This window comes from Mustelus asterias, chromosome 1, assembly GCF_964213995.1.
Source record: "Mustelus asterias chromosome 1, sMusAst1.hap1.1, whole genome shotgun sequence".
Classification (NCBI taxonomy): Eukaryota; Metazoa; Chordata; class Chondrichthyes; order Carcharhiniformes; family Triakidae; genus Mustelus; species Mustelus asterias.
The window spans coordinates 117149158-117175929 of record NC_135801.1 but is presented as its reverse complement, the minus strand read 5'-3'; the positions used below and the strand labels follow the sequence as shown (position 1 = coordinate 117175929).

The 26772-nt window shown below is 41.2% G+C and overlaps 1 protein-coding gene across 5 annotated transcripts in view; it reads left to right on the top strand.

Moving 5' to 3' along the window:
- The window catches only part of dlc1 (DLC1 Rho GTPase activating protein), a 476263-nt gene that overhangs the window by 435592 nt on the left and 13899 nt on the right, over window positions 1–26772 (top strand). For 4 of the 5 annotated variants that reach the window (XM_078217495.1, XM_078217504.1, XM_078217512.1 and 1 more), the window contains 6 exons: window positions 10554–10625; window positions 12521–12602; window positions 15540–15603; window positions 19278–20698; window positions 23432–23611; window positions 26487–26646. In XM_078217495.1, coding sequence (XP_078073621.1) covers window positions 10554–10625; window positions 12521–12602; window positions 15540–15603; window positions 19278–20698; window positions 23432–23611; window positions 26487–26646 — 1979 coding nt within the window. Of the gene's footprint in view, window positions 1–10553; window positions 10626–12520; window positions 12603–14718; window positions 14945–15539; window positions 15604–19277; window positions 20699–23431; window positions 23612–26486; window positions 26647–26772 lie in introns of those variants that run through there. The other variant, XM_078217529.1, reaches the window with a different exon arrangement.

The following is a 26772-nucleotide window of genomic DNA, read 5'->3' as shown; positions in this document are numbered from 1 at the left end:
CCAGGAACCCAGGTTCAATTCCCAGCTTGGGTCACTGTCTGTGTGGAGTTTGCACATTCTCCCCATGTCTGCGTGGGTTTCTTCCGGGTGCTTCAGTTTCTTCCCACAGTCTAAAGATGTGCGGGTTAGGTGGATTGGCCATGCTAAATTTCCCCTTAGTGTCAGGGGGACGAGCTAGGGTAAATGCATGGAAGTATGGGGATAGGGCCTGGGTGGGATTGTGGTCAGTGCAGACTCGATGGGCCGAAAGGCCTCCTTCTGCACTGTAGGATTCTATGATTCTTGAGTTACATAGCTTCAAATCAATGATTTATCCTAAACCTGTTCTATGTGTTGAGTATACCTTGTCATGTTAATGATCAAAAATGGGCATGTATTTATTATGTTTGCCTACAAGTTAGGCTTTTTACGTGTAATAGTGCAAAGAGTTACTTTAAAGGATTCATTAAATTGCATTAGCGCAGTTTTTCCAAATGCCTGATACTCTGTTGTAGATTTGACAGGACGGTGTTAAATCTCGGAAATGTTACTCTTTTCCCATAGACACAGTGGTTTAATTTGAGGATGTTGTGGTTTAAACAATAGCAGACATTCTTGGCAAACCACATCCCAGCCTGAAACGTCTGTTAATTTGGAATGACCTGATGTCTTTTGTCTGGCACTGTACAATGAGTGGTTGGAGCTACCTATTGTTAAGTGCAGTATTTATGGTAAAACAATTAAGATTACATGAATTAAGGTCAGCTTTGCACATTGGTGTATTACACGCTGCCAACAAATATCTAGATAGTCATTGTCTGCACGGAGACGACTTATGATAATTATCTATTGAGCTAAAAGCATATAGCTACTCAAAATACAATAAGGAAATCACACATTGTACAGTGAATCTGCAAGAGGATACTGTCATGTGCTCCAGAATTTGAAAAATTATATTCATCAACGCACAAATGACCACCCTTGGGTTAAAGGTGCCCAAAGGAATCAAAATGTTTCCACTGTGCTTCCTAGTTTCAAAAACTAAAATAGAACAGCAATGGACAAGGTCAGAATGAGTTTAACATTGACTGGTCCAGGCTTTGAGTAACATAACTCATGCATGTCTGCTCATAATGAATGTTTCCCCTGGATTCATCTGTTTGTGTCAACCTCAACGTTTCTAGTCTTTAACGAATGTTGTTTCCCAACAAAATCATTCACAATATTGAAACACAGTGCAAACCAAAATGATGCAATTAGGCTGACTTTCAACTGCTAGCAATTTGTGAAAATAACATGGTGGTTTAAATTTTAGGAATGTTTCTACTGCCCATAATAATGAGCTTATACTTGCTTCACATATGAGTTAATGGATAAAACTAGATTACTCTTAAAATATATATATATAATTGCATACACATGTGGTTTTCTTTATAGTACATGATCTTATAAGTGGATTTTACTGTACAGTGGCACAGTGATTAGCACTGCTGCCTCACAGCGCCAGTGACCTTGCTGCGATTCCCGGCTTGGGTTACTGTCTGTGTGGAGTTTGCACATTCTCCCCGTGTCTGCATGGGTTTCCTCTGGGTGCTCCGGTCTCCTCCCACAGTGCAAAGATAGTGCAGGTTAGGTGGATTGGTCATGCTAAATTGTCCCTTAGTGACAGGGGGATTAGCAGAGTAAATGCATGGGGTTTTGGGGATAGGGCCTGGGTGGGATTGTGGACGGGGCTGACTCAAGGGGCTGAATGGCCTCCTGCACTGTAGGATTCTATGATTCTATAAAATTCAAGTGCTTTCACTGCAAATATAGTCAAATAGACCAACACCCTTCCCTTTTAAAACTGGGATCCCACTGGCTATTTAAAGTTGAGGTGGCTGGTAGTGGATTTAAGAAGTATAGCTTGCATTGAATTATTTTAGATTTTGGAAACAACTTTGTGTATCATGAATGTTCAAAAATACAACTTGGATTTGCTGCAGACTGGCACTACTGTACATCCTTATCTTTGTGTCTGCCATTGAAGCATATACTTATGGTTATGATAAAACCATAACATACCCTACATAGTGTTTATGCTTTGTGTTGCTAAATGGTGAGTATATTACTGATTCTTGGTTTGTTGGAGGTTTTTTGGATTAAAATGTGCTTTTTGGGTCAGCCATGACTGAAAGACACAGACACCCATTGTTATATGTAAAGGTCTCCAAATCAAATTGCTTAGAAATCCACACAGGTAGAGTTTCTGCAATGTAGATTGCACTGTCACCCACCTTCAGGACAAACTGATCAACCACACTTTACATGGATCCAGGATAGCTAAGATGTAGATTTGTAGAGTCAAAAGTCAGAGATCTTCAAGTGGTTAGATTATGTGCATTGGCCATGCTAAATTCTCCCACAGTGCACCTGAACAGGCGTTGGAATGTGGCAATTAGGAGATTTTCACAATAACTTCATTGCAGTGTTAATGTAAGCCTACTTGTGACATTAATCAATAAACTTAAGCTTAAAGTGTGCACCTGGGTACTGCTGGAGTTTAACAAACTGAACTCATGCAGCTTATCAGCACGGATTTCTATTCTTCCTATTGCTTATCCAACCAGCATAACCCTATCAGTTAAAGGCATTGGTTCACAGAGTTATGTGGAGCAGAGTAAGAAGGGTCAAGCCTCCCATGATGGGTTTATGTCTCCAGGTCCAAACACTGAGGCAGATTGAGTGCTCAAGCTTTTGACACTGCTGCTGGAGGTTTAGCATTAGTTATGTACTTCCACCATGACCATAAGGAACATGCTTGACCTCAAAAAGATCTTGCATTGGGAGGAAAGCCACAAATTGGCTGTTAGACAAATGCAGATTTGAGACCTTCTCAGGCAGGCAGAAGATTCTAGCAGTGACTCATGAGTGGCCTAACTGCTGACTACAACCACAACAACAACCATTTCTATAATGTAAGAAATGGCCCCAGGGTGCTTCACAGAGCTGTAACCAAAAGTTGGGACTTTGAATGAAATAAGGAGATATTAAGAAGGACAAAGCTTGTTCAATATAATGGATTTTAACAAATGCTTTAAATGACAACATGGTGATAGAGAGGTGGAAGAGGTTCGAGCCAGAAAGCCTTATATGTCAAAGGATATTTGTAAAGTGTTGGTTTTCTTCCACATTCTGCAATTAAATAGGTCAACATTTGGCAAACAATATTTCACTGTTGTGCTGATGTGGTCCAATGAAATAATTCACAGCAATCCAGTTCATGAAATAAACCTCTTGACGATTACCGTCGATTAACTTTATCCCTTAAAGCAGAACTCATCCAGAATTTTGATAATTTTCTGAATCTTTGGCATACTTAGCTGATCCTTCAGTTTGAAATATTAACAAAGAAAATGCGCTCCGGTAAACAGCCTGAACGAATGGAAGCAGTTACAGGAAACGGAAATGTTTTCCATTTATATCTTGTCTCTCCTGACCTCGGGATGTCCCAAAGCGCAGCCTATGTGATATTTCTGAGGCCTGGCCACTGTAGTAAGAAACACAATGGCCAGTTTGTGAACAGCAAGATCCCAATATCAGCAGTGAGATAAATGACCAGATAATCTGCTGTTGTGGTATGGGTTGAATGTCCTCTGACTCAGAGGAGAACTTGCTACTCTTGAGCCAAGTAGGAAATCAATGCTTTCTGAAGTAGCTTTTTATCTTAAAAAAATATTTTCTGTGTAACTTTATGAAAATATTTTAGCCTTTTATATAAAAAAAGAGTCTGGGTGTCATTTTGGCACGGCACAGTGATGCTTCTATTTTTGAAGCTCTGGCAGGATTCCTCTTTGCCCTCTCTTTCCTTTTCTGAAGGTGCTGCTGTTTGTCGAGGTACTTTTCATGGACAGGCTTTCAGTAGCTCATCTGGTGACCACTGCTCACATTATAAACCTAGTCGGTCAATGTTGGCATGCTATTTTGGAGAACATCGCAACTAAACCTTGTCTTTACGCAATCACTTCCCAGCAGAAGTGACTAGATAGGAATCGGAGCAAGAACCTTTGTACATTTCTCTCTCCCTACAGCAGTGTACTGAGGCTAAAGGTCACATCCCAACGACTTCAGATCAATTAACTCCATACTAATCAAAGATTAATTGTGACATACTTTCCAGGTTGTCTTTATGCACTATGGCTTTTGGAGGAGTCACCAACAAATAAGGTTGAGGCCATGATGAGAGTCAGTCTGTAGAAATATTGTGAATAAAAAGATTCCGGAAATTTAAACGTGAGTCAGTGACTGGCATTTTGACATTTACCTGCAATGCATAAGTCCTATTAAAATCAGTCCAAAGAACTGAATACATTGCAGGCCATCATGATACATATATCAGCATGGACGTTGGTTCTATTCCTCTGGCAGAAAAGCATCTCCACATCAGAAAAATGTCTTGCATTGCTCGCTTAGTGGGACTCCAGTATTATCTACTGTAGTTTAAATCATGTAGAATCCCAATAATAATGTCTTCTGATGTTAAGCAGTACTGATTCTGTTGGCTCTCAACAGCTGCCCTAGTCACTGCCACCACAGTATTACTCTGTATTCTATAGGCAGATACTCCCTATTGTTCTGGGAGACACTGAGGGCAGCTAACGGTGGCCTGGTTTTAAGCCATTTGTTTAGCATGTTGTTATTATGCAGTTTCTTACTGTTAACAAAGCCATTACAACTGAGAAGTCTTCTGACTTGTGGCCAAACTTGTCGGTTGTGATATTCACACATTTGGACGCTGCTGCCACTGAGATTTTTCAACAGAACCATAATCCTATATTTGTTATCTGTAAGGAGTGGGCAATTCCCTTCTGCAAACTTACGAACCAAAGGAAAAAAATGACGCCTACTTTCACGGACATAAGCAGCTTCAGTTTTGAAGAGGGAGAGAACAACAGTTACGGAAAAGTCATTTCTTAATGTGCGCTTGCTGAAATCTTGTTTATATCATTCTTTGACTATCTAAGAAAGCTCCATGGGTCATATAGTAGAGCAGAGGTATAGGGCACATCAACACAACTTGTGCAGGACAATGCCAAAAGGTTAGAATCACCCCTCTCCCAAAGTCATGACCTGACCTCGTGGGGAATTCTGTGGGAATCTTGGAAGTAGCAGAGCCTCCCCCTGCCCCACTCTGAGTCAAGCAGCATCAATGGGGTTGGGTCAGGATTCCCAATCATGGGGGTTCCCATGTTTCTGGCCCTCAGAGGAAAGTGGCATAGAATCAGCAATGGTAGCAACCAATCTGCAGAATTGGAAACCCACCTGGTGAGGGCATAGGGGAGGCAGTGAGGGTCCAGGCTGGGATTGTTGCAAAGTGGGGGCAAAGTCTTTGCACATATTTTGTACCCATTAAAAGGTTTCTGTTTGCAATTTCCAGGGGGAGACTCAGCAACTTGCAAGGTCTCATTACCACCCCAGATTGCGAAGCAGCTAGGTGTTCTAGATGCACCCGCCATTGCCATCCTAGATAAGGAGCTTCCTCCATAGAGTCACCATAAGGCTCAATCCCTGTTTAACTCATGAGATTGCTGGCTCACTCATTTTCAGGCTATTGTATTGAACTGAAAATGAACCATTTTTTCAAATATGAAATCACAATTTATCCTGCCCCTACTTCCAGTTAGTTTTGGACAGAAGGCATTCAATCTAGGCTGATCTGCATGCTGCTTCCGAATCACCAATTGAGATGCGTGCATTACAGAATGAGTTTGCCACAGAGCGTGTGAGGAGCTTTAACTGTGATGTTGTGCCTGGAGGATCTCCAATTATCAGCACTGTTTTAAAATAAAACCTTTAACTATGGGACAATACTTAAACCTTGATATGAAAAAAATAGCGCTGCACTATATATTGTTCTTAAATACTGCACACTACAGAACTTATCTTTCCCTAATTGGTAGCTATGACGTTGCTAACTGCTCTGAATGACTCTTTTTCATTCCTAGATGACAAAGACAGTAAACATTCTTTATTTCTGCCTACCCCTGTCTTACACTAGCAAACTGAATTTTAACAATAGTTAGTTATTCGTTGCAATTTTTTCCCTTGAATTCTCCCTGAAACATAGGAGTGATTTTATGGTCCCGCTACCAGTGTATTTGAAGGTGGGTGTGGAGGGACATGTAAAGTAAAGCGAACTTCGCACCCACCCCGACCTGTCCCCCATATTAGATGGATAAGGTGTCAGGCATTCTGTCTGCCCTTGGACCAATTGAGGCCCCTAATTAGACAATTAATTGCCCCTTAGGGGCCTCTTTCCACCTCTGTTGCAATATTTCGACCTTCAGGATAAGGTGGAAGGAAGGCACCTAGCCCGGCAGCTATGGCAGTGTAGGCTGTCAGGAAGGAAGGAGACATTACCATGTGTGGGGGGATCCCCTATAATCATCAGGGTCATCCCACCCCAGGATCATACCCCAATTTGTGTCTCTTAAAACCCAACACCCTCCCTCCAACCCTCCCTTGCTCATCCAACATGCTCGATTTACCTTCAGGTTGGGAGTCATCGATCTGGATCGACCCAGATCTTCTGGTCTCTGGATAGGCGGAGACACAAAGTATGTGCAGAACCCATTGGAAGTCCCAACCAAGGAACATCCTCAGTACCTATGTGGGAAATTTAATCTTCTGATTGCTGGTTTTACCATGCCAGGATTGCTCCATGATTAACCAAAGCCATGCAGATTTAAGGTGCTCACCCTATATTTACTCTGGTTTTTACATAGGTTTATTGAGGGATTTTCAGAGCAGGTATAAAACCAGCTAAATTCTAAGTAAATCACTAAGAAAATGTTCAATTAAGGCCACCCTTAGTATAATATCACTGCAGGGCAGCTGGATTTAAAGTTGGCAAGGTGCCAACTAAGTTTCAGCTTGGGGAGGGGCCTCCCTCCATCCTAAGTCCACCCTATATCTGATCCCTGGTATCTTGCCCTCATTTCCATTCATCAAATGTGTGACCAGGGAATGGGCTACTTAACTTGGGAAATCACAGTCAAAGTCAGATTGATTCCCACCAGATGTCCATGTACACAATTCTGTCCACCAATAGAGCTTGGTACAGTATGTGGTGTGTGCTGAGTAAGCTGATCTCGGCTGTAGACACAATTAGCTTGCATGCTCCTGGGCTTAAGAAAAGAAAATGGCTGCCGATCCATCTTATTAACATTATCTAGTTTAGTGACCCCTGCAATTGGCCTCAGTAGCCCTGGGCTTGGGAGTGGTGAAATCAGCCAGGATTCTAGTTCCAGATCACTGTCTAGTGAGTCCTGTCAGCAACTGTCACTGTTGCATGTCAGTTGTGTCAATGTCTGCTTTCTGACAGGATTCACAAGATAGTTCTGGTTCAGTATTTATTCCTCTTGTCCCCGTGGTCAGAAAATCTACTGACTCTTGCAAGCTGAAGTGATACTTGAGCAAAGTACTAGAGAGCTGCGAATGCTCATTGAGTAATGAAAAACTATCTTCAGGTGAGGCCAGGTAAGAGGGAATAAAATTTAGAATCAAATATCAGGACAAAAAACCACATTACTCCAGCAAAATAGCATTTGTCAACTTGGCAAACTTTCCAGAGCATATTGTCATGGAACTGAACGCTTGAAAACTTCCCAATGGGGTATAGTATCCATTTAAGCAAAGCAGTGAATGGCTCTTCAGAGTTGGCTGTATCTATAAGGCAGAAAATGAATGCCAAAAATGTTGCAGTTGGCCAACTGATTGACAAGCAGCATTATCTTCAGAGCAAAGCTTTGAAGAATGCAGGGGCTGTGAAGCAGGAGATATGGTTGAAGTAGGTGGCAAAATGCTCCACTTGCTTGTGTCTAATGAAGCTGTGTGTTCTGCTCCAACGGGAGGACTAAATGGGACCAAGGCTGGTTAAATGCCAGGAATTCATAGTTGCTTGCCACCTGTAATCTTGATTTGACAATGTGTGAAAGAGTGAGCTATGATCATTTGGCAGCATACTGCAGATCTGCTTGAGGTAATCTATTGCAGGCTCATTCCTTCCACTCAGTTTATTCTGTGAAACCACTATATTTACCACTGAACTGTTAACTACTGGAAATTTTACTTAAGAGTGTTGAAATGATGCTGTTTTGCTTCCAGTTGTTGTTTAATTAGTCAACACAGAATGAAGCTGAGTGTCACTGAAATGGTTAAAAGGAAGGAGGGAGAGTACCCACACTGTAATGCATTACTGCAAAGCATTATTACAGAATAAACTCTTATTTTTCCCTTTTCTACTGTAAGGATTGGACCTAAAAAATGGGATGGGGAACTCGTTTAGAGGAAGGAGGGAATAAAATTGAACGTTGAAAGTTTTTATTAATTCAGAAACATTTTGAAATAAGTTGAACAGTTGTACAATTGTTATCACATTATTCCTCAATGTAGGAATGCTGACTAATTCAGATTGTAATATAATTCTATGTAGCACTGATGACGTATTTGAGATGAAAGATATATTAAAATACAGTAATCTCCAATGCAGAGATTGAATAGTGCCTCAGTGTCCTGGTTGTTGGTGGCCTTTAACTTTCAGAGTATTATGCTTAGTAGACATTCCATTCTGAGGAGACTAGTACTGCCAAGGGATTGTGTGATTTAATGTTTTAATTCCCTGTATGCGGACTGTCAGTGCTGGTTACCACCACAGGAAGGAAATTTCCCTGATCTGTGAAAGGACCATTGGGGGTTTCGCTATAATAATATATTGAAAGATTACAAATCCCCAAACATGATATTGTGTTTGTACACACTAGCAGTACAGCATTGGAAATCAGCACAGGATTATAGCCCTCTGAGCGCAGTCAGGCATACCTTTTTCTGTGGAAATGGAAAAGACCCTCTGCTCCATCAAGTCTGTCCCACGCCATTGTGAAAACTGTTAAGCAGTAATTATATGCCCTCCATTCATAAAATGTAAAGGTGTCAATTGTGTTTCAATGGTCAATTTTAATCCTTATTTTCAGTTTCAATATCTTGAAAAACAGTGGATGCTAAGCAGGAGGGGGATGTTTAAAATGAAGACTAGGTTGGAAAATGAAAGTAAAGTAGTCTAAGGAGTTTTTAAGGCAGAGCGGGTGAATAGGGGGGCAGGCTGTAGTGGTTAAATTCGGGAACATCAATAATGAAGAACTGAAAAGTGATGAGAAGCTTGGTATTAGAGGCATGGAGGAACTTTAAAACTAGGCCAAAATTTTTGAGTCAACCCTCTAGGGTTTCCATAGTGTCTAAGTCGAGAGAGAGAGAGAAAGTCGGGAGTAGCATTCTGCCCACCCCTCATCTCCAAACTTTACACTGCAGATACTTACCCCTTCAAAAAGCCAGCAGCAGCTTTGGGCCCTTGCAGTGTCTCTCTCTGTAGTCAAGTTACTAGAGAGAATGGGCCTGATTTTAACTTGGTGCAAATGAGCAGATTTGAATAATTTAAAATCTTGCCTCAAGACAGTGGCCCTGAGACAGTGGTCCTATCTGACCCAGCTCCTCGGGCAAATGCCAGCAGCAGAAAAATCCTGAGATTTTACAGTTCTCCCACAGGGCTGAGAGGAAAGTTGAATTTGACTGAGAAATGATGGGTGATAAATGAGGTGTCAGGGTTCTCAGCTGGCTAGAGAGCTGGTGAAAGACCAACACTGCCTCTTCTCGAGATGGCCTGCAAAATCACATGCTAGTCAGGCTTTGAGGAGCCCACTGGGTGGACCTTCCTCTGGAACCAGGTGTCTGGGGTGGAAGTCCCACCTAGCAAGAGCTACCAGCTAGTCAGAGGCCGGCAGCTCTTGCATGTAACAGGCGGCTGTGACTGCTGCTGGAAAAATATCTTCCCACCCCACCCAGGGTGCTAGGATCATGAACAAAGGTAAAGTAATATCATCGTAAGTGGCACTGTGTCGATTTTTCCTCTGATGTTGCTTCTGTGAAGCATGTGGGACATTTTATTATATTATATAACATTTTCTGATCAGGGCCAGTGTGATCTCCTGGACTCGTTTCGATCGCCTCAGGGGGTCGGAGAGGAATTTCCCAGATTTTCTTTTCCCCATATTGGCCCTGGGGTTTTCACTCTGGGTTTTCGCCTCTCCCTGGAGATCACATGGTCTGGAATGGGGGGGTGGGGGTGAGTTAATAGGTTGTGATGAACAAAGCATCGTAGCTGTGAGGGACAGCTCGGTGGATAGGATATTAACTCGTTGGGGTCTTTTAAGAGACTTCTGGATGAGTACATGGGATTTAATGGGATTGAGGGCTATAGATAGGCCTAGAGGTGGGGATGTGATCGGCGCAACTTGTGGGCCGAAGGGCCTGTTTGTGCTGTGGCTTTCTATGTTCTATGTTCTATTAGTATGTAGATAGGCTGGAAAATTGGGCGGGGATCCTGGATTCAGGATTCAATCCTGGACCGGGGAGCGGCGCGGGCTTGGAGGGCCGAAGGGCCTGTTCCTGTGCTGTATTGTTCTTTGTTCTTTGTTAAAGGCACCAAATCAATGCAAGCTTTGTTGCTAACTATGAGATGTTTTTTTCTCTTTTCCTTTTAGAGATTGAGGCCAAGGAGGCATGTGATTGGCTGCGGGCAGCAGGGTTCCCCCAATATGCCCAGCTGTATGAAGGTGAGGCACCACATACCATAGTTAGAAACTGATGCATATCATCAGATGAAAGTTGACATGAAAAAACATATTTTTGAGTCTTGTGGTAACTATTAAATGTATGCCTTAAAGACAGGTGAAGTTTCTCACTGTGCACTAACCACGGTTCTTCTATTTTAGTTCACTCAAAACCACAACACGTTGATGCCGATTATTTTATTGCCTGGGGAAAATTTCTGAAGTTTGCTTTGGAATACCTTTTTAGTGGACTAGCCCATCATTTTAAGTTGTGGTATTGGAGATGTTTAAAGCTTCACAAAACGAAATAAGTGAAAATGTTAAAGGTAGATTTTTAATTATGGTTTGAATTGAGGATTTGGGAAAGAAAAGGGTTGAGACAGCTCAGATTCACTTATGTTGACCCCCACATCTGAAAGTCTCCTAACTCTCACAGTCTGGAATCACATAAAAAGAATGTGCCAGAGAAACCATAGCCCAGCAAGGAATCAATGCTTCAGGAGAGAGGAAAACTGACAAATAAACTTCATAAACATTTTCCTCTGGTATTAAGAGATTTCATAGAATCATTACAGTGGAGAAGAGGCCATTCGGCCCATTGAGTCTGCATTGACTCTCTGACAGAGTAACTTACCCAGGCCCTTTGCCCTGCCCTATCCCCAGAACCCCATATGTTTCCCATGGCTAATCCATCTAACCGACACATATGGGACACTAAGGTGCAATTTAGCATGGACAATCCACCTAATCTGTACATCTTTGGACTGTGGGAGGAAACTGGAGCACCCAGAGAAAACCCACACAGACACGGGGAGAACGTGCAGACTCCACACAGTCACTCAAGGCTGGAATCGAACCTGGATCCATGGCGCTGTGAGACAGCAGTGCTAGCCACTGTTCCACCGTGCTGCCCTTTGTTGACTGATTATGGGAATGAAGGGGTTGAAGAGAAATAGTTTGACAGAAAACAATAAGGTGATAATGTGTGTTCATGTGACTGGCTGGGAAATGAGAAAACTTGCAAATTTCAACAGGTACCAGTCAATTCTTATGGTACTGAACCTACGAAAAGCAAAGAATTCACTCATTCCAAAAGATAATGGGACTATTATGAAAAGTAAATTTAAATGAGGTTTGCTGTATTTTAACATTCCTCTTGGCAGAAAACCCTTATTTCTGTTTTTCTTGCGTGATTTGCTTCTTGTGGTTACCATTGGTGTTCAGTCTTTCCAACCCCCTAACTGAATCTAAAAGAACCATACTGGATGGAAAGTGATCCCATAATAAGTGTAAATTTATCTAGTGCAATTATGGAAACAAAAAGCAAGTAAGCACCAACGGGAATAGTTTTCACTTAATGATAACTCTTTCTCCCCACCATAGTGAGGTAAAAATATACAGCATTGCATTGATGCTTGATCAGTGGTGTTAAGTAGTATTGGGGTATTTTGGTTGATGTACTGAACTAGTCGCCCAAGTTTTTAAATTCACATCATGCCATTATTGGCTGTGAAATTAAATTGAAGAAGTCTTGTAATTGTGTACTGACATTTTAATTGAATAACTATAAAAGTGGGAGGGTCTGAAAGACTGAGGATTTTCAAATCCTTTGCTTGCACCTTAATCCAATGACTTTAAGATTACTTACGATAATTGTATTTATTTCTCTCTGCTTCGTACCCATTCCATGAATTCCTCAGATTTAAAATGCAAACTTTCATCACGTCTTACAAGGACTGTTCATGTTTTACTAGAATTTATACTACTTACCTTGGTGGGGTTAAGTTTTCCCTGTTTTGTAGACCAATTGACATCTGGCTTTATTATAGAAAGCTGCTCTGATTAGTATGAATTGTGTTTTTCTTAACGTGAATCCATCTGTCTTGATTACGCAACAGATTCACTCTTTCCCATTGACATTTCATCAGTGAAGAGGGACCATGACTTTCTGGATCGAGATGCAATTGAATCACTTTGCAGGTAGGCATTGATTGTTAGACAACATCCCCTACTTTGTTCAGTACATGGCAGAACGACTGCAGGCCTCACATGCAGTCAGATTTTTTTTATCCATGGCAGTTCACGAATGAAGACTTTCAAAATCTCTCTGAACGTGTTTTGGTCTTCAGAAATGCTAAATTATATAACTGCACCAACCAAAGCTGTGGGATAGAACAATCAGTGTATTCAAATGTCTGTATACTGGGAAAATTGGTAGGACACGAGGTTTCTGAGACAAAATAAAAAACAGGAAGCGCTGGAAATACTCAGCAAGTCCGGCAGCATCTGTGGAAGGAGAAACTGAATTACATTTTGAGTCGAATGTGCCTCTTCTTCAGGGCGGATTCTAAGTGTGCTTTGTGAAGTGTGTTGGTGCTGCAGCAACATGTACTGTGGACAGGATTCTCTGATCTTGTCCATGGCTGACCCACTGCAAGTAAGAACAGAGAATTTGGTATTCAAGCCAAAATTCCATTCACTTTCAGCAACACTGGACAATACAAAGCATGCCATTCATAGAGTATATAGGGGAGAAGGAAAGGAGAGTGTGCAGAATGTAGTGTTACAGTCATAGCTAAGAGTGTAGAGAAAGATCAACTTAATATAAGGTAGGTCCATTCAAAAGTCTGATGGTAAGAGCTTGAAGTTGAGCATTGTTAGGGAGTTTATAAGAGGTAGTGTACAGTTTTAAAAGCATAGAATGAAAGTAAGAGATAGAATTAGAGGGTATGCTGGGGATAGCTCACAAGAAGTCTCCACTCTCCGGTGCCATCTGACACTATTAACAACCAAAGAACAATATATTGTTTAAGATTTGTAATTATAAAAACATTTCTTGTATTCATTTCATATCATTAGTGAGGTAAAGCTAATTTAACAATTGGGGTTTAAATGGAGAAGCTCAGTTTGAAGAAATATTTTGAATGGAAGTTATATGCCCCTCCTCCACATCGCCATTACCACTGCCCATCTAATGAGGCTCCTACCTGATATGTGCAATCTAACGTTAAATCTCTCCCCCTCCCCTAACGACTGCTGTGTACTCAGCCAATATAGTACTGATTTTAAGCTATTGATGTCTCCTGATCTGTAGCCGGGACTAAAAAGATTGTTGATCTCTGGTGATTATATGGAGCCAGCCACTAACCGACAAGAGCTGATAGCTGATGTTACTAGGACGGCTGTCTGGTTAGAGCACAAGTTTCAGGGAAGTGCAAACCTATCGGTCTTTCAAACTCAGCACTTGAGTTTCAGGGACAAAATTAGTAGATCTCTGGAGTTGTGAGGAGAGATTACTTCTAATATATCGAATTGAAGATTATAAGCAAGATGGAGGAATAATTTGCATTAAAACACCCAACATGCCCACATGCACACACACACACTCACACACACACACCTTTATTAACAGTCGTGACATTATTTTCAGAATATCAGATCGTAGTGATAACATTTATCTTGCTGTCAAAATATGTTAGAAGTTAACTGGAACACTTTTGAATTAATGACGTTGTCAAAAGATTGGTCAAGTAGATTCCACTGATAAAGCACTTAGATACTTTGTAACATTTTACAAGAGAAAGTGATACATTTGATAAGGGAATACATTTTTGCATGTGTTGCTCACCTGGCTTTTAGAGGAATGTACCCCATCAGCGCCATGCCTTTTTATTTTGTTTACCTTCCTGCCTCCATCACTGTAGACACTTGGCTTATCTGTCGCAGCTGACAGGAGGTTTGTGTGAATGTGAATGCACAACAAAATGTTCGAATTATCAAAGGCATTCTTATCAGGCAGGCAGTTCATTTTTTTGTTCCCACATCAAAGTAACCGGGGCTCCATAAGAGCACGATTGCACAAGGTGAGGAGACAGTAGGCACTAGTCAGGAAAAAGGAGCTGCTTGTTGTTCTCATTACGTAAAAAATGATAATCGTTCCTGCCTAAAGATTCTTATTGCTGTTGGTGAGCATTCAATATTCCGCTCCTCGTCTGAACTGAGAACTAGACCAAGAGTAAATTAACCCTTATACAGCCAAAAATCACATCTGAAAACTGAAGGGGTGCAGGCGGGATCACTTGAAAGTGAGATGATCCACAACAGGCCTGCACATCTGGAAGCAGTTAATATGTAATTCTTTCAGTCGCTGTGGTACAGATGGAAAGAAAGCCATGCGCAAGGACAGTACAAAGAGGTGGATTGATAGAACTGTTGATCTGCTGACTTATACAATGGCGATGGTTGTTGAGGAACCTGAGCAAAGGGCCAAGACTCAGGGTACAGGACACCAGCAAGATTGAAAAGGGAAAAAGACAAAAAAGGTAAATCAGGAGAGTACGGGAAGAAAGCCGAGGGGAAAATAGGGAGTTCCAGTTTTGAGTTGGCGGGAAGGAATGAGCTAGAATAGAAAATGATGCCGAGACCCTCAATCTTAACAGAAAAAAGAAATGTGTATATTATGTTTCTAATTTATAAACATTATCATTTTGATATTTTATGGACAAGTATTGGAGATAACTGCCATCATGAAATAAGTTAACTGAAGTCTATTGCATTTTAATAATGCAATGATTCTGGATGAAATGGAGTTTTTCCCACTTCTTTCAAAACAAAGTGTGTATACATTCCACAAAGTTACCAGGGGAACATGTAAAGACTGTGCTGTAATCAGGGTTGTACATTTGTTCTTTTGTTCTGCAGTTTCCCTACAGCACAGTGATTATCTGTCGAGTATAATGGATACTAATTGGAGCCTTTCACATACACATTTTTATGTAGATGAGCTCCACAGGCACTGTATAGAGCATATTCATGGTGAGGGGAATGGCAGGGGATGGGGGAGGGGAGGGTGGTTGGGGAAAGGATGTGCCTCTTGGTGCCGCTTGTCAATATTATTCTGTTTCTCTTTCTTTTTAGACGATTGAACACCCTTAATAAGTGTGCAGTGATGAAACTAGAAATCAGCCCACAGAGAAAAAGAGTAAGTTTAACCTTACGCGGAGGTTTTTCACAAGAATTGTTAATCGCATGCCAAATTTTCCAGGTTTGTTTATATTTTCATTAGTCGTAGCAGTCGCCTTTAATGGTGATAGGGTTCCAGTTTAGCAAGGAGTTATTCAAGGTGCCAGTGTTGGCAATAACATAATGTTTGGTGCCCTGATGGGGTTCACTAATTTTCATTTGTGATTGTATTGTTTGAGTTTAGCATTGTCCAGGCACTTCCCCACAGGGCAGAAAATCAAAGGTCATGTCCCTGTGGGCGAATATCAGACACCTCTCCACAATGTTGGTTTGGGCCAGCGTTGCTAGTAGTGACTAGCCCACTCACCAAGGGCATGTACTGAGGAGCCAAAAGAAAGGGACCAATATAATGAATAAAAATGCAACACTAAAGTGAGACAGAGTGTGAGTACACAGCAGAGTCTATATAAGTGTATCACTAATTCCAGAGCAGAATTTCAGTGGAAAGTGTTGGACAGAAAGATTACTATAAAAATAATTCTGATCTACATTTATTTTTGGGGAAATGTAGTTATTAGGCTTTAACTTCTGTTTTGAGGGAATGCTACATTTCCCTTTATAATGTTTATCGGTCAGACTATGGACCACTGTTGTGTCCCCCAAATTTCAGCTCCAGTTTCACAAGCCAAAGAGGCACTTCCCAATAACACGTACCAAGATTACAGTGTTGGAAATGCTTCTCTTTTCATGAGCTCTTCAAAAGCAGTCAATGCCGCAGCAAATTGTCCTGTAATGCTTTGCACCTCCAGGTATTGCACCAAAGCATTACAACCAAAATTTGGCATCAAATCACATAAGGCAAATGACAAAAGCTTGGTCAAAAGAGGTAGGTTTTAAGAAGTGTATAACAGGAAGGAGGTGCAGATAAATTTAGGGAATTCCAGAGCTTGAGACACTGCTACTGAAGGAACATCCAGGAGTCGTGGAATAATGAACATCAGGGATCTACAAGAGCTTTTGAATTGGAGGAGTGACTGGGAAGATTGGAGAGCTGAAGAGAGATAAGAACTAAGAGCAAGAGTAGGTAATTCAATATGATCATGGGTGATCTCATCTCAACCTCATCTCCACCTTCCTGCCAGTTCCCCATTACCCTTCATCCCGCTAATAATTATGATAGAGAGGGGCAAGGCCATGGAGGGATTTAAAAACAGGGATGAGAATTTTAAAATTGAGGCGTTGCTTAACTAGGAATCAATGTAAACAAACACAGAAGAGTTAAGTGAATGGGACTTGCTGTGAATTAGGGTACGACAACAGAGTTTTGGGTGACCTCAAGTTCATGGAGACTGGAAGAGAAGTTTGAACAAAGAAGTTTAGCAAGATAGTTGATGATATTAAACCATTTTCAAACTCAAGCCAAATATATATTTTTAAATTGGAAGTTGCTTAATGCCAGTAAGTCGCTATACAACCATTCAGTACATTTAATTTAATCTGCTCCAGTCATGAAGCTATTGCTCAGTGGGCTAAAGGGACAACAAATACTCCTGTTGATGTGTAAATAAGTGAGGGACAGAGATTGCCTGCTCATTCCTTTTGGTGCCACCCTGCCTCAAATAGGAATGCATTTCAGCGTGCTTGAAAGTTCTTGCCCTTCTGTCTTTGTCTTGTCAGATTATGGTATTTAGTCATCAGCAAGCTACTGTGATTTGAGATTGGGGTAGATAAAAGAGCACATAGGTATTTGCTTCTGTAAATATAGTTTTGTAAAACAAGTGTACTACATAGTGTAATCTCAACTACCATCTAGCTCCAGTACACACACACATTCTCAGATCAAAGCTCTCTCTCAATTTAAGGTCCTCATTGCTTGTTACACAATGTAAACATCAATAAAGGATGATTTTGAGAAAAAGAATGTGTAACTCATTGCAGTTCTGTTTGCTGGACGTGACATTATTCAAAAGCCTTGTCTTCCTAGTACATTTACAACTTTACTGGAGAAATGCTTTCGCACATTGTGCTTCTCAAAATCCTGCAATTAGCAACTTGCATTATTCCTGGAATAAATATAAAACCCTAACTTTTTTTGAAGAATAAATAGACAAGATTGTCAAAAATGGTCTATAATTATATGAATAGGGATCATCTTAAAAAGACAATTAAATCAATAGCACATGGATGCTTGACAAATTCATATGATGCTTCCTGTCCATTATTTTAACAGAAGAATTCATTCATTTACTTTAATAAGAATGTCATGCAAATGCAAGAAGCATTTATCCGATCCTTGTCAATTGCCATTTGTAGTCTGGAACAATATTTGGAAAGAATTTTTTCTGATCAATCTTCCTGTCACTTCTCCATTCCTGAATGCATCGATTGATATTTTACTGCCTTTGGTTCCAAAGGTACAGATTGACTTCCACTCGCTTGTTGGAAGTGGCCATTACACACGTATGAGCCTTGGCTGGGGGTGACATGCACATAAAACTATCAGACTAGGGCCGATTTAGTCTGTAGCATCAGCCTCAGTCACACGTCATTAAATCAGTAATCACTAGAAGTTAGCAAGATAGTTGATATTAAACCATTTTCAAACTCAAGCCAAATATATATTTTTAAATTGGAAGTTGCTTAATGCCAGTAAGTCGCTATACAATTTATAGAATCGTTGGTGCTTGATGTCTGAGAATGGTAATTAGACACAGTGTTAAATTACAGAGTGCTGGGTCAGATCTGAAACTCCCCAGGTTAGCTTTGCAGTGTCATCTGTAACAGGCGACAGGGGAGGACCCTAGGGCACGAACTGTGGAGATTTAATGGCCATGTGTCGCCATCTCATTAGTCACAGTTGGGAGATACAGAAGTCCTGAGACAAGTGCTATAATAGTCAAAATTGGATAAGGCTTTGAGATACGTTCGTAATTACCATTCAGGGAATTATAAAACAAGGTAGCTGTTAGAAGGGCCTTGGGTCATTTGTGAAACTGCATCCAGTACTTTGTTCCCTTACTGGCATTCATTAGTGCTGGGGAATGAGAAATGTTTTCTCTCTGTAGTGAGGGAAACAACAGTGGCTCATGTCAAATACAATCTTAAAATGTTGACTGTCTGTAGCAGTTGTTGTGACAAACAGCATCAACTCTCAGAAACACAACCCCATTTACTAGACTCGGGCCCAATCAGAAATTCCATGGAAAAGAGAATGTTACAAGTACACACTGTTAGTCATGATCTATGACGTAAATTGGCAATTTTATGTAGGGCCATTTCATCAAAACCAGTTATTAAATGTTGCCTTTATCTCTGTAGGTCCCTCTGGACAGGAGTTTTCTTGGAACCGCTGTAACTTCGTCGTGAAATAAACACATTTTCCGCAGAAGTTACAGTGACAAATCAAGGGCATTCTCAGTTTGGGCATCCCATAATAATATCTAAACTAAGGTGCAGTGATGAGAAGTATAAAATGTTCATTCTATTTTGTTTATTCAGCAAAAGGAACCCACTAATTTGGGTTTCATTTGTTTGTCTAACAATAATGCTGTATATTAATATTTAATAGTAGTATATTACTCGAGGGGCCGAATGGTCTACTTCTCCTATTTCCTACGTTCGTATGTCTATTTGCATCGAAATATATCTCCGCACTTGAGTATTCTCTCCCTCACAGCTCACATTTCCTTTCAGAGTGAAGATTCGGATGAAGATGAGCCTTGTGCTATCAGTGGGAGGTGGACCTTCCAGAGAGACAGCAAACGATGGTCACGGTTGGAGGAATTTGACGTTTTCTCACCAACTGAAGTTACAAATGGCATTTCTGCTGATGAAGCTTTGCTGAGGAATGCCGTGAGTAACGAGAGTGTACTGACTGATCTCAGCGAACGGCAGGAAGTGGCATCCATTCACAGTGCCAGCAGCACAGAAAGCAATGGAGCAAACTTGCAAAAGAACACAGAGAGCAAAAGGACAAATTCTGAGATCAGTGTGATCTCCTCGGGGACCTCTGTTACCCACATTGTGTCATTCGGTACTCCCCCTTCACCAAAGAGCCTCTCTGGTCTCACATTCAATGTGAAAACTGAAAGGAACACAAAATCCAAGGCCAAGAGCTTCTTGAAGAGAATGGAGAGCCTACGCATCAAAAGCTCTCACAGCAAGAAGAAACTTCCTTCAAAAAACAACTTGGTCATCAGTGGACCTGTACTGCAAGAAGGCATTGACGAGGAAAAATTGAAACGCCTGAACTGCATTGAGATAACTGCACTCAATGGCAACCATATGAATGTTTCCACAGCACGAAACCAAAGTGTTTCTTATTCTACGCAAACAAGCAGCAGCAGCAGTCAATCAGAGACCAGCAGCGCAGTCAGCACACCCAGTCCCGTCACGAGAACACGCAGCCACAGCACTTGCAATAAGCGAAGTGGAATGTATTTGGAAGGCTTTGACCCTTTCAGTCAGTCAATGCTGAATGACACCAGAGAGCGGAATTTAAAGAATGAGAAGGGTATAGAAGAGGACATCTTCTTCTACATACCAGAGGATCACAAGCCAGGCACCTTTCCTAAAGCACTTTCTAATGGCAACTCTTCCCCCCCAGACAGCACTTCTGTAAGCTGGCGAAATGGAAGTTTTCATGGACACAGACACCATAGCCTTACCAGGGAGAGCAGTGCTGACAGCTCAAAGGAATCTAGCTTTAGACGGAGACGAAACTCGTGCAGTTCTTCAGGCAGCCGCCTTAGTATCTATGACAATGTGCCAGGGTCCCACCTTTACTCCAGCACTGGTGATCTGGCAGATCTTGGGAATGAGGAGGACATTTTCCCAGAACTGGATGACATCCTGCACCATGTCAATGGACTACAAAGGATGGTGAACCAATGGTCAGAAAAACTCTCTGATGAGGGGGACTCAGATTCAGCAATGGACTCTATTTCCCCTTGCCCATCTTCGCCCAAACAAATACATCTGGATATTGAAAATGGCAGGGCCTCACCTAGCGATGTTGACAGCACTGGGAACTCTATCACTGAAACAGAGGATCATTCAGTAATCCGAGAAAGGAGGGACTCGGGTGTTGGTGCATCACTAACAAGATCTAACAGGTCAGTAAAATCATGTGTACTTGCAGTTTCCCAGCTAGTAAGTTATGCTGTATAAACTCACTTAACTTTGGCTCAAGCATGGATAACTGACAATTTTCCTTTGGGTAAAGAAATAAAAAATAATCCTGTTTCTCATATGCTAGTTCTCAGGCTATGTCCAGGTACCGCAACACTAAAAAATCAGCCTTACACTATGCAAATTCTTTAATGTGATGAATTCTGAATAGTTTTTTCACAGTAAGTATTTGTAGAATTAACTTAAAAGCTTGAAAATTATCTTTGAAGTTGATATTTTTAGAGGCAGTCTGTCTGCCACATCTGTTGCACCCACTCTCAGATCCACTTTCCTTTGGCTAGATGGAACTTTTGCTTCCAATCTATCCCACCAGTGATGCTGAAGAATATTAAACGAAGATCGTTGCACCCATTCATTCTTGAGTTTCATATTCCTCCCAGTCCTCGCATCATCTCATGTACTTCTGCAAGTCAATCCTACTGCTTATAAATGAATGTTCATTCTGTATCGCTCTTTACCATTTGTGGCCTCCTCTTGTGTTTCTCCTCCCTTTGCCCCTGTGATTTATTGCCTGATCCCTATGACCTTACACTGCCAACTTTCTTCTTAGTCCATGCTTGGTATTGCTGGCAAGGCTGGCATTTATTGCCCATCCCTGGTTGCCATGAAAACTTTCTAACAGTTTGATGCAACTGAGAAACTTGTTAAGACACTATAGAGGGCAGATAAGAATCGGCCAAGTTCTTGTGGGACCGATGCAACATATAAACCTGATTAGGAATGGCAGAGTTCTTCCCTAAGTGTCATTAGTAAATCATTTAGGTTTCAAGGAACAATCAATAACTTCATGATCACTTTTTAATTGATATTTCCAGATGATTATAAAGAAATCCAAATTTTCAAACTGTGATTGTGGGATTTGCAATAAAATTCTCTAGATTATTAGTGACATAATCACAACATCACATTTATGTTGCATGCCAAGTCAGGCTTTAGCCATGTGTACTTGCAGTTTTAACTCCAACAAGAAAATGTTCTGTAATCATTGAAACTGGGCAGACACATGAAGGGGGGGTGGGGGAATTTTCCCATCCCGCTGCCACGGGAATCGTAGCGGGTGGGACACATACCAAGCAAAGGACGGTTGACCTTGGGCAGGATTTTCCAGCCTTAGAATTATAGAATTCATACAGTGCAGAAGGAGGCCATTTGGCCCATCGAGTCTGCACTGTCAACAATCCCACCTAGGTCTAATCCCTGTAATCCCCCATATTTACCCTACTGATTCCCTTGACACTAAGTGACAATTTAGCATGGCCAATCAACCTAATTGCACATCTTTGGACTGTGGGATGAAACTGGGGCACCTGGCGGAAACCCATGCAAACACGGCGAGAATATGCAAACTGCACATAGGCAATGACCCAAGGCCAGAATTGAACCTGGGCACCTGGTGCTGTGAGACAGCAGTGCTAACCACTGTGTCACCCCACAACTTGGTGCACACGTAGCTGGAAAATCCCGCCCCTAGAATCATATCATTGAATCCCTACACATTAACAGGGGGCAGATTGACTGTGGCAGAGTGATGAGTCTTCAGCAGAGGAACAACCAGTGAATAAGACATGGGGAACTGTGGTGATCTACAAGTACACAACACAACAGAGGGAGCTCGAGGTGCTGCTGGTGGATACCTTATTGAAAATCTCATGGTGTAAAGAAGCTAAACAAGTCAAAAAGAAAAACAAGTTTAGTTTTAACTTCACAGATAGTGATGGATATTTGAAAAAATCGATCAAATGAGAGCTGGATAGTTTTATTTGAAAATCAGCAATAGACCAGGAAAATCCCGCTGGCAAGAAGGGCTGGAAAATTCTAAACCATTGTGTATTCATAGAATCCCTACAGTGCAGAAGGAGGCCATTTGGCCTATCGAGTCAGCACCAACTCTTATCCATTCATACTCTGTAACCCCATGTATTTACCCCACTAATCCCCCTAACCTACTCATCTTTGGAAAGTAAGAGGCAATTTACCATGGCCAATCCACCTAACCTGCACATCTTTGGACTGTGGGAGGAAACCCACACAGACACAGGGAGACCGTGCAGACTCCCAACACAGACAGTCACCCGAGGCCAGAATCAAACCCGGATCCCTGGCACTGTGAGACAGCAGTGCTAACCGCTGTACCACTGTGTTGTAATGTTGGTGCATTTAACTTTCAAACTGACTAAATAATCTTTTCTTATGAAAATTGTACAATTCTACGCATAGACACTTAAAATATTTCACTATAAACTGAAAATTCTGAGTCCAGAATTCACTATGGGCTGAAATGATTAAATAATAACAGATACTTTTAAAACCATTAAAACAATAGCCAAATTATGTAGTATGGGTTTAGTCTGAAAGTATCTTATGAAATCTTCTGTTACTATCTACTTTGCTTCTTGCAAATGCCTAGAACAATTACTGAACTTTTGAACAGATTTGAACAGCTGTTTTAATATATTAAATAATATTTTAAACCAATATAAGATTGCAGAGTTGAAGCCAGCAATCCTATATTAGCTTCAAGTTACATGCATTATGTCATTATGTCAGTAATTCTCTTAATCCTGCTTGAGTAATTATGTAAATTGGACTTGCATTCAAGACTATTACCCAAAAGTAATCCAACCATTGATGATTATTATTGTTGTTTAATTAAATAGGCGACAGCGATTACGATGGGGCAGTTTCCAGATCTCTCATCGGCCAAGTTTAAATTCGGCCTCACTGCAAATCAACAGCCAATCTGTGGCACAGATGAACCTGCTGCAGAAATTCTCTTTGCTTAAACTTACAGCCTTAATGGAGAAATATTCACCTTCTAACAAGCATGGATTTAACTGGTAAGTACTGAAGATGAAATATTCACCTTCTAACAAGCATGGATTTAACTGGTTGGAACTGAAGTGAAATGAAAATGAATGAATAATGTATATGGACCTCTAGGTGATAATCCATTTAATAGTTATTAAGAACAGAAGAACTAGGAGCTGGAGTAGTCCTGCCCCTTGAGCCTGCTCCGCCTTTCAATAAGATCATGGCTGATCTTTTTGTGGACTCAGCTCCACTTATCCGCCCGTTCACCATAACCCTTAATTCCTTTACTGTTCAAAAATTTATCTATCCTTGCATTAAAAACATTCAATGAGATTGAATAAATGAGATTAAGTTAATCTCAATGAATGAGATTAAGTTGTGTTTAATGCGGGCTGGAGTTAAAGGTCTTTTGTTTTAACGCAGAAAACTGTTGGGAACTGGAACGATCTTGCACCAGATCATTTCATTTTGCCATGGAAGGATTGTTGAGTGTGGCCTATCAGATTGTTAATCAGCCTGAGAATTCTTTCAATACTTCACATAATTCTGCAAATGGAAAGAGTTTAAATATGCGAAAATAAACAATTGATGGATTCACACAATGTTAAGCTGTAATATCAACGCTCCTTCCATTCATTTCAGAGGCACAACAGTGTATAGACACAACAGGGGGGGCCTTTAACTTTATTTTTGGATCAGGGCACTCTTTAACAAGGTGCCCTGATTTCTGTAGAGCCGGCCTTGCTGGCTCCATCAGGTCCTGCCCCACCATAGTGATGCGCAAATCACGCACCCTGCTCTCGACAAAGTTTCAGAAGATCTGGAGTGAAATCCTGGCTGTGTTTCTGGGGACAAACATGCCGGTTTTCAGTCAGAACTTGACACTGTGCCATTTTTCTTGAAAATTCCTCCGCCAGGACATGCTGCACTCAATTTCACTTCCTTGCTGTGACCCCGCCCAGTGTTCCACATGACCCCTTTAGGAATAGGTACTTCCATCAATTTTTCTGCAGTGAATTACTTGGCCAGTTCTCCACGAACCATATCAAAAATGGTAACCTTGTTTCCAATTCCTTTAGAAATGATGGTGTATATTTTTCACAATGTTCCACAATACTCTCATTGTCTAGCCTATTCTAAGAAATGTTTATGGCTACAAGGATGGTTCCATCCTTCCTCCTTCTCTAACAGTAGCACTTTGTATATCTAATAGAAAGATGCCCTGTGTGTTACTTTTTTAGTCCGCACATGTGATTCAATGTTTCAAGTTGAGCACAGCAATACATCCTCAGTTCATCGGGTATTTTTGTACATTAAAGAAATACGTGAAGTGCACAGATTGTAGATGTTTGGTTCTTCTCACTGGTGATGCTTGTCAAACTGTGTTTCCCACTGACAGCGCCTGAACTTTCACATCAATTTCATACCGTTGTAAATGATAGTGCACATTCTAGCTGCCTCGAGGCTTAATGGAATGGAGTTCTGGTTACACAAACCCCACATTGTCAGCTTAGCTGTTCAATCCAGGCCTACAAGAAGTGGCATCATTTAGTGAGGTGGAACACTAGGTTTCATTTTGCCTGGGATACAAATCAACCAGAGATCACTTTTGTTTTGTTGTTTTCCCAGAGCTCAATGTTCTCATTGACAGTGGAACATGTCAGTAGTGTGGCCAACAGGCCCTGGTGCTTGTTTGATGTTTCAGATTTAGAAAAAAATCAGTATCAGATTGGATTACTGACAATTAGAGAATCAAAGCGGATATTGGTACTTCATAGAAGATGCCAAAGAGAATCTGATCCTGGCAATCGTATAATGAAAGGAAGGCATGTCAGGTCATTTCAAATAGTAAATGAAAAATTCCAATTAACTCTTGGTCTGCTGATAAGTTCAGGGAAATTCCTGTCTCCCTGGGTCTAATTTAATGTTTATTTATAGTTTGTGTTCTATGATGATGAACTACATATTGATATACAGTAATAAAGCTACTCAAACAGCAACTCTGCATTATTCACCCTAAGCTATGTAGCCAGGTAGATTTTAACTATTGATAGGGCAAGCAGGCAATGTGCATTAACCCTGTTATACATCCTGGCCAATTTTCCAGTGCTTCTATCCATTCTTCACTTCCACTGGCAGCTCAATTCTGCAACTTTACATCAAATAGAGACCATTAATATGATGCATCTATGCTCAGCCTCAGCCTGTTCTTTTTGTCATTCCCTCTCTCAACCTGTTACCAGATTGTTCTCAACACGGCTGTAACTTGAAAATGGGAATGTCTTGCTGTTGACAAGTAAACTTGTTGCCTGATATCCCCTCATCCTGGTAGCACCCAAACTAAAAGTAGCTTATCAATAAGGACCACATCAACTGACAGTACTCATAATTATTGGGTGAGGGCAGTCCCAGGATTGATTGTGATACGTACCAGCAGCCTGTGCCAAGGCTCTCTGATGAATAATGTTCATGGTGCAATTTCAGGGTGTACCTAGTACTTGCGAAATCATGTCTGGTAAGGAGTCAACTTCTTAAATCAAGGCTAAAACTATATGCTGATACTTCCGCTATGGTGAAGAATCTTGTCTTTACTGAACCTTCCAGATGGCAGCATAGTTTCAGTACAAAATTCATAGTTCTGCCCCATTTCATCAAGCTGGCAGTGTCATAATCTAATGGTCAAACATCGTTTACCCCCCTCACCCCCCCCCCCCCCCCAACTTTTCTTCCTTCCTCCTCTGAGGGTCTTCTAGCATTGCCCCAGGAGATTGTGTGAGCCTAGAGTGACAGCAGGTTGTTGCTTGTATAAATACAACTCTATGTCCATCAGTCAAGCTCCATTGTAAGTGTGTGTGTAAGATGCATTCGTATTCATTCTGGTCCCTGTTCACTCTTTTCCAGGGCTGTGCCCAAGTTTATGAAGAGGATCAAGGTTCCAGACTACAAGGATCGGAATGTTTTTGGTGTTCCCCTGCTTGTGAATGTCCAGCGCTCAGGACACCCTCTTCCTCAGAGTATTCAGCAGGCCATGCGCTACCTCCGCAACCAGTGTCTGGACCAGGTCAGTGCCTTACTGTAGAGATTGTGAAAAAGGAACACAATGGCATTTCATCATGATTCTGATGTTGCCGTTGACCGTTCTTTGCGAATTTGTTTTAAAGTAACATTTTAATATTTTTAATAAACA